The 7,856-nt window shown below is 52.7% G+C and overlaps 2 protein-coding genes across 2 annotated transcripts in view; one reads left to right on the forward strand and one right to left on the reverse strand.

The window, feature by feature from the left end:
* LOC116815869 (uncharacterized) overlaps nucleotides 1-2,466 on the forward strand; it is a 5,333-nt gene extending 2,867 nt beyond the window's left edge. The window contains exon 2 of the mRNA XM_075069939.1: nucleotides 634-2,466. Within this exon, the coding sequence (XP_074926040.1) occupies nucleotides 956-1,660 (705 nt within the window). The 5' untranslated portion in view covers nucleotides 634-955 and the 3' untranslated portion in view covers nucleotides 1,661-2,466. The remainder of the gene's footprint in view (nucleotides 1-633) is intronic.
* LOC116815868 (uncharacterized) overlaps nucleotides 1-7,856 on the reverse strand; it is a 385,671-nt gene that overhangs the window by 332,591 nt on the left and 45,224 nt on the right. The window lies entirely within an intron of this gene.

A 7,856-nucleotide genomic window follows, 5' to 3' on the forward strand; every position in this document is an offset into this window, starting at 1 on the left:
ATTTGAAGACTTCAGTAACTCAGACATAGGTTAGGGGGTTGTTTCAGGAGTGGGTGGGTGAAATTTTGTTGGCTGCATTGTGCAGGAAGTCAGACTAGATGATCATAATGGTCCCTTCTGACCTTAAAGTCTATGAGTCTATCAGTAGCTCTGGACACTCAGAGCCGAACCCCGGCGTTGCAGGCTCAGCATTTTTGAAACTCAATTCACTTATTGTGATAACTGATTGTTGGGCCCTAACTTCATCTTGCTCATTTGTTTGCTTGACCCTGAGTAAGAGTTCCCATTTCCAGACCTGAAGTGATCTCCTGGCTGGAGTGAAGGGAGGAGCTGTGAGGCCCCAATCTCCAGGGAGAGGAGGAAAGAGAGATACTGAGAGACACCCGCAGAGGTCAGGAATTGTCAAAAGTGGCTCAGAAACAGTGTTTTACCCCCTTGTGGCAAATGCCAGTTCTGAATTTTCACCAATCCTGTGTACCCATGTAGAAACAAACTCTCTTATAACTATTCAGATGGGAATGTGGTGACAGAATTGGTTCCCTCCTTTCTCTCTCTGGGGAAGGATTTGGGGGCAGTTGTTTGGTGTATTCCCCTTTCCCACTCCCCTTTTGGTTTGTTGCTTTTTTTCTGCAGCACAGGGCGTGACTCTGAACTGGATTATCTCTGTGTTGGTGAGTGAGACCAAGGGGGAGAATCCTCAGCTGGGAGTCTGGAGCAGGGGGACCCACACAGGACAGTTTGGGGAGATCCTGGGAGACACAGCCCAGGCCATACGGGCACCCGGGAAAAGAGCCAGGTCAGACAGTGTGAATCAGCTCACCAGAGCAGAGGGGTTGGAAAAGTCAAAGAAACTGCCCAGCAGAGAATCCTCACAGGAGACAGACCCAGTATATTTGGTGACTGTGGGAATAGCTTCCCTGGGAGTTCAGCCCATATTACTCAGCAGACAATCCACATGGGAGAAAAACGCTATAGATGTGCTGAGTGTGGGAAAAGCTTCTCTCAGAGTACGACGCTCATGAACCATCAAAGACTCCACACAGGAGAGAAGCCCTATATGTGCCCCGTGTGTGGGCTCAGCTTTGTTCAGCTCTCACAAGTTGTTAGACATCAGAGAATCCACACAGGAGAAAAGCCCTATACATGCGTGACCTGTGGGAAAAGCTTCAGTGATAAATCACATTTCAATCAACACCAGAAGATCCACACAGGAGAAAAACCCTATACATGTCTGACCTGTGGGAAAAGCTTCCGATACAGTTCAGCTCTTACCACACATCAGAGAAAACACACTGGAGAGAAACCTTATAAATGCCCTGAGTGCCAAAAAACATTCAGTGACAGTTCAATCTTTAGCAGGCATCGGCGGGTACACACAGGAGAGAAGCCCTTCAAATGTTGTGATTGTGGGAAAAGCTTTGGCGAGAGCTCAGACCTTCTTGTACACCAGAGAGTACACACAGGAGAGAAACCCTATAAATGTCTGGAGTGTGGGACAAGTTTCAGAGTACCATCAGCCCTTATTGTGCACCAGAGAGTGCACACGGGAGAGAGGCCATATAAGTGCCTAACCTGTGGGAAAACATACCGGTGTAGCTCACACCTTACTAAACATCAGAGAATCCACACAGGCAAGACATCCTTGAAGTGCCCTGACTAGGGAAGGGCCAAGTGAATAATGTCTTTGCCAATTCTCCTGAAACCTCAGAGCACCAGGCCAGGCTGGAGTGTCCATGTGATGTTATTGACATGAACTGGGACCATATACATCATTGTTGCAACCAAGATCCTTTAGTGGCACCAGATCTTCTCTAAAGGGGGTCAGATAAGGTGTCTAAAACAAGGTTACGATTGGCTGGTTATGATAGTGCTGTCTGGGTGCATGTACCATTTTTGTATTTAAAGTTGTAAGTGTTGGCTCTAGACTGTCTGTATTTCAAACTTGTGCTAGGCTTCTGGGTGACACCCCAGACAAGTTGGTGTCAGCTCTGCCTAACCTGCTTGGTGGCCCATTAAGGACTATCAGCTGCACAGTCGACCCATTGAAAGAAGGCAGAAACGGCTTGTGACTCAGCAAGGTATGCAGGGACATGCCTATGGACAGAACTCTAAGGTTTTTTGTTGCCATGTGTCCCAGTGCTTGTCTTTGCAACAAAGAAAGAAAGGCCACATGACAAGAGACTATAAAAGGCTGCTGCAGCTCCTCCATCTTGTCTTCAATCCTGCTTCTTACCTCTGGAGGCACTTTGCTACAAACTGAAGCTTTAAACAAAGGACTGAATGACACATCCCAGCGGGGGATGTTCCAGAGACTTGATTTGAACCTGCAGTTTATTCTGTCACTGCTACAAGCCAGAACCAAGAACTTTGCCATTACTGTATATAATCGATTCCATTTAACCAATTCTAACTCTCATCTATATCTTTTTCCTTTTATGAATAAACCTTTAGATTTTAGATTCTAAAGGATTGGCAACAGCGTGATTTGTGGGTAAGATCTGATTTGTATATTGATCTGGGGCTTGGTTCTTTGGGATCAAGAGAACCATTTTTCTTTTACTGGAGTATTGGTTTTCATAACCATTTGTCCCCATAACAAGTGGCACTGGTGGTGATACGGGGAATCTGGAGTGTCTAAGGAAATTGCTTGTGTGACTTGTGGTTAGCCAGTGGGGTGAGACCAAAGTCCTCTTAGTCTAGCTAGTTTGGTTTGCCTTAGAGGTGGAAAAAACCCATCTCTGAGCTGTAAGTTTTCTTGCTTTATGCAATTTGTCCTGAATTGGCTCTCTCAGTTGGATCCCACCAAGGGCAGCATTGTTACACCGTGTAATGGTGGTATGAAATGGTTATAAAGCAGAGAATAAAATCCCATTCCTGGAACAGAGTCATGTGGAGCAGGAGGCTGGGATAAGATTCCCACATTGTGATGGGATTTGATTATAATTTTTCAAGACTCTCTGGATGTCCCCTGATGAACTCCTGCATTTAATTCCCCACAGGAGAGTTGGCAACCGTACCAGAGTGCTGGACAATTCCCTGTGCTGAGCTCTCCCACAGGAGCTGATCGCAGACTCAGGATGATTCTAGAGCTGGGCGTGTCCCTACCTTGGTGGCTGAAAGGCGGGTTTGAGAGCCTGACACAGCAGCACAGAGTGTATGGGTGGGAACCCAGGCTGGGGAGGACAGGCACACTCAGGGGGACCCCAGCACATCCAGTGACATCCCAGAAATGGGGGCTCAACCTGTCACAGCACTGCACACACTTCTCCCCCAGGAAAGGATGAGAGAACAAACAGGCTGCATATTACACCACTGATAGGTGGGGGTGCTCACATCCTGTGGGGATGAGCATGGTATAAGCACCCACACAGAATAGAAATGATCTTATCTTATGCTCTGTAACCTCTAATTTCTACTTTACAGTACATTGTTTAATAAAATGGATACATTCAGGAGCAATAATGGTCTCCAGGAGGTTTGAAAGGCAATGTCCTGGCCCGGGCCTTGGGATGATGGTTTATTTTTGATGTTCCTGCTCTGCAGGAGGAGGAATAACATGGGTCTGAGTTTCTCAGATTCATTCATCTGCTAAGGAGAAGAATGTGAGAATGGGCCTTCATGGGGTAAGATGGGACTTTCCTGAAAGTCTCTTTACATGTTTCTTTTAAATTACAGAGTCTAGGAGGGCTCTGCTGTTTATTCGCTGTAGTTACCATGAATTCATAGATCGAGGGGGTTTAGCTCAGTGGTTCTCAACCCGAACCTTGAGGGCCGCTTGCAGGCTGCAGCCCAATCAGCACACAGCTGCAGCCCGCGTGACACCCTTAGGGCCATACAGGTTGTACATCGCAGCCATTCTCAGCCAGGGGTCTGTGGCCCACAGGGTGTCTGTGGTTGAAGCCCTGATCTCCGCTGCACCCTGCAGGGCTGAAGATGAGAGGTGCGGGGCTGAATCCCCGATCTCTGGTGCTCCGTGGGACAGGTTAGCCCTGAGCACAGGGGGAGAGTTGGGGACATGGAGGGCATAGCCCCCCCCGCCCCACACAAGCACACACTCTGCACCGCAAGATCACAGCAGTCCTGGGGCAGCTCCACACCTCTCCCACCCAGCCCCCGCCAAGGTCAGAGGCAGGAAGCTGGAGCCGAGCAATGGGGGACAGCTGCTGCTCCGGCTGGTGCATGGAGCAGACAGCAGCGGTCCTGCCTCGCCTGCTGGTGCCCCAGATTGAAGCTGCTCCTCAGCTCCCAGCCCCCTTTATTCCCACAGAGGCAGCTGATAAGAGCCACCCAAATCCATGGCTGGTAGAGCCCTCCGGGAACAGGGACCGCAGGGGAGTCCTTCCAGCACCATTCCTAATACCCCTCTCCCTACACCCTGAGCTACCCCTGCTTGCACCCTGAGCTACTCCAGCCCCCACAAAGCCCCTAGCTACCCCCTCCCTGTGCCCTGAGCTAACCTCTCCCTGCACCCTGAGCCACCCCTGCCCCCACACAGCCCCTAGCTACCCCCTCCCTGCACACAGTCCCTAGCTATCCCCTCCCTGTGCCCTGAGCTAACCCCTCCCTGCGCCCTGAGCCACCCCTGCCCCCACACAGCCCCTAGCTACTCCCTCCTTGCACCCTGAGCTAACTCCTCCCTGCACACAGCCCCTAGCTATCCCCTCCCTGCACCCTGAGCTACCCCCTGCCCCCACACAGCCCCTAGCTACCCGCACCCTGAGCTACCCCTGCCCTGCATCCTGAGCTACTCCCTGTCCCCACATAGCACCTAGCTACCCCCTCCCTGCACCCTGAGCTAACCCCTCCCTGCACCCTGAGCTACCCTCTGCCCCCACAGCCCCTAGCTACTCCTCCCTACACTCTGAGCTACCTCTCCCCTGCATCCTGAGCTACCCCTCCCTGCTCCCTGAGCTACCCACTGCCCCCACGCAGCCCCTAGCTACCCCCTCCCTGCACCCTGAGCTAATCCCTCGTTGCACACAGCCCCTAGCTACCCCCTCCCTGCACCCTGAGCCACCCCTGCCCCCACACAGGCCCTAGCTACTCTCTCTCTCTGAACCTTGAGCTGTTTTCAAACTTTTTGAGCTAAGCTCCCCACCTTTAAGTTATAAATTTTGGTTGCACCCCTGACTCCCCCCACTCCTCCATCCCAAACAGGTGGGTGGCCTGCTGAGGTGTCAGATGGTGGAGGTGGCTCTGCCTCCCTGGACCCTGCTATCTGGGGCCCAAGCCCCACTGGCCCTGTCTATCCCGAATAGATGTCAATCTACACCTATGTCCAAGGCTCCTCTGCCCCTTACCCCCGGCCCTGGAATTTGTATAGCATGGGGGAGGGCTCAGAGAGAAAAAGGTTGAGACCCCCTGCTCTATATGATTTGTGGCTGCTCCCCACATAAGACAGAGCGAGCTGCCCACAATGGTCACTAGCTTGAGAATCACGGGGCTAGCTGACTGAGTTGCTGATTGTTAGCAATGGTCCCTCTTATTATTTGCATCCATGTGCATCATGAATTTTGTTATGTGCATCAATATGGCGCTGAGCTGTGGCAGGGGTGGGGCTGAGGGGGTTTGGCGTATGGGAGGGGGCTCAGGGCCAGGGCAGGGGGGGGTGGGAGGGCTGAGGGTCTGGCTGGTGGTGCAGGCTCTGGAATGGGGCCTGGAATGAGGGGTTTGGGGGCCAGGCTGTGGCAGGGCGTGAGGACTCTCCCCAGGCCTCTCTCATCGCAATAGCCAAGGGCTGGGGGAGAGGTGTCACTCCCCATCTGCACAGTCCTTGGTAGCCAGGCAGCTTAGAGGGAACAGAGGTTACGAGCAGAGTTACACATGTCCACTGTCATGGTTCTGTAGTGCTCTTGCATGGCACACGTATCTTCTCCAAAGCCCTGCCCTACGAATGTGAAATGGAATGAGGCAGGCTCCCCACTAAGAGCTGGGCAGGACAAGGGGACAGTTCAACGAGAGGCGTAGGCAGAGGAAAGTGAAGCCCAGGGCACTGCCACTGTATGTGGAGCCCCGGGGCTGGGGCAGCTCCTCTTCTCCCCCCACCCCTCTTGCCCAAAAGTCGCAGCCTGGGACATGGTCCTTCCCAGTGATCACACAGACCCTACAACCATCCCTGAGGGAGGTGCATCCATCCCGCCTGGGGTAGCAGCAAGAGCAATGAGACAGCCAGAGCCTGAGGGGGCAGGGGACGGGCAGGCATCCAGAGCACTGCCAGACTGGGCACAACAGCAACCACACAAGTGAAGCACTATCCCAGAGTGACACTTCTTCAGTATCTTCCCGGCTGGACTGATGCTGCTTCCCAGCCTGCAGCTGCCATCCATGTGTGCCCCCACCTCACTCCCAAGGTATGGCTGTACTGGGGAGGGGACAGGACACCACAAGCCCAGACAAGAGATCTCACTGACTGTAACTCTAAAGGAGGCAGAAGCCAGGATCCTGGAACTACTGAGAAGTTTTTCCGGTATTACTGTGACAAAGTAGGGATCTTCCATTGTTATGTAGTATGTGAGCCTATGGCCTTGGCCACACTTGCAGTTGTGCAGCCCTGGGAGTTACAGCTGTCTTCGTACAGCTGTGTAGGGAAAGCGCTGCAGTGTGGCCACACTGACAGCTACCAGCGCTGCAGTGTGGCCACATTTGCAGCATTTGCAGCGCTGTTGGGAGTGGGCATTATGGGCAGCTATCCCACAGAGCACCTCGTCCCATTTTGGCGCCCGTGGGTTGTGGGAAGGGGGCAGAAGGGTGCGGGTCATTCTGCTTCCTGTCCCAACGCCCCGTGATGCAATCGCTTCACATCCCAGCAATCCTGTTTTTCCGTCCACGTTTGGCACCATCTTGACTCTCCAATGGTTTTCTGTGCAGCGCGATTTCTGTGGGAAATGGAGCCCGAACTGCTGAGGAGTATGCTGATGAGTCTCGCCAGCACATCACGTTTGGCAGTTGAGCTATTCCTTAAGCTCCAAAGTGATGAGGAGTCCCGACGATGATATGCGAGTTGCCTGATGCGTGACGACACTAAATTGCTTCTGGCATTCACGGAAATGCTCAGCACCGTGGAACGCCGCTTTTGGGCTCGGGAAACAAGCACTGAGTGGTGGGATCACATCGTCATGGAAGTCTGGGATGACGAGCAGTGGCTGCAGAACTTTCGGATGAGAAAAGCCACTTTCATGGGACTGTGTGCTGAGCTCGCCCCCACCCTGCGGCGCAAGGACACGAGATTGAGAGCTGCCCTGCGGTGGAGAAGCGGGTGGCTATTGCAATCTGGAAGCTGGCAACTCCAGACAGCTACCGATCGGTCGGAACCAGTTTGGAGTGGGAAAAGTCGACCGTTGGAATCGTGTTGATGCAAGTTTGCAGGGCCATTAATCGCATCCTGCTAAGAAGAACCGTGACTCTGGGGGAACGTGCAGGACATTGTGGATGGCTTTGCACAAATGGGTTTCCCTAACTGTGGAGGGGCGATAGATGGGACGCATATTCCTATTCTGGCACCACCCCACCTAGCATCCGAGTACATTAATCGAAGGGTATTTCTCTATGGTTCTCCAGGCGCTTGTGGATCACCGTGGGCGTTTCATTGACATTAACACAGGCTGGCCTGGAAAGGTGCATGATGCACGCATCTTTCGGAACACTGGCCTGTTCAGGAAGCTGCAGGCAGGGACTTTTTTCCCAGACCGGAAGATCACAGTAGGGGACGTTGAAATGCCCATTGTGATCCTTGGAGACCCGCTTACCCCGTTAATGCCTTGGCTCATGAAACCGTATACAGGGAAGCTTGACAGGAGCAAGACCGGTTCAACTACAGGCTGAGCCGGTGCCGAATGACTGTGGAGTGTGCTTTTGGC

The sequence above is a fragment of the Chelonoidis abingdonii genome, chromosome 10, assembly GCF_003597395.2.
Source record: "Chelonoidis abingdonii isolate Lonesome George chromosome 10, CheloAbing_2.0, whole genome shotgun sequence".
NCBI lineage: Eukaryota > Metazoa > Chordata > Testudines > Testudinidae > Chelonoidis > Chelonoidis abingdonii.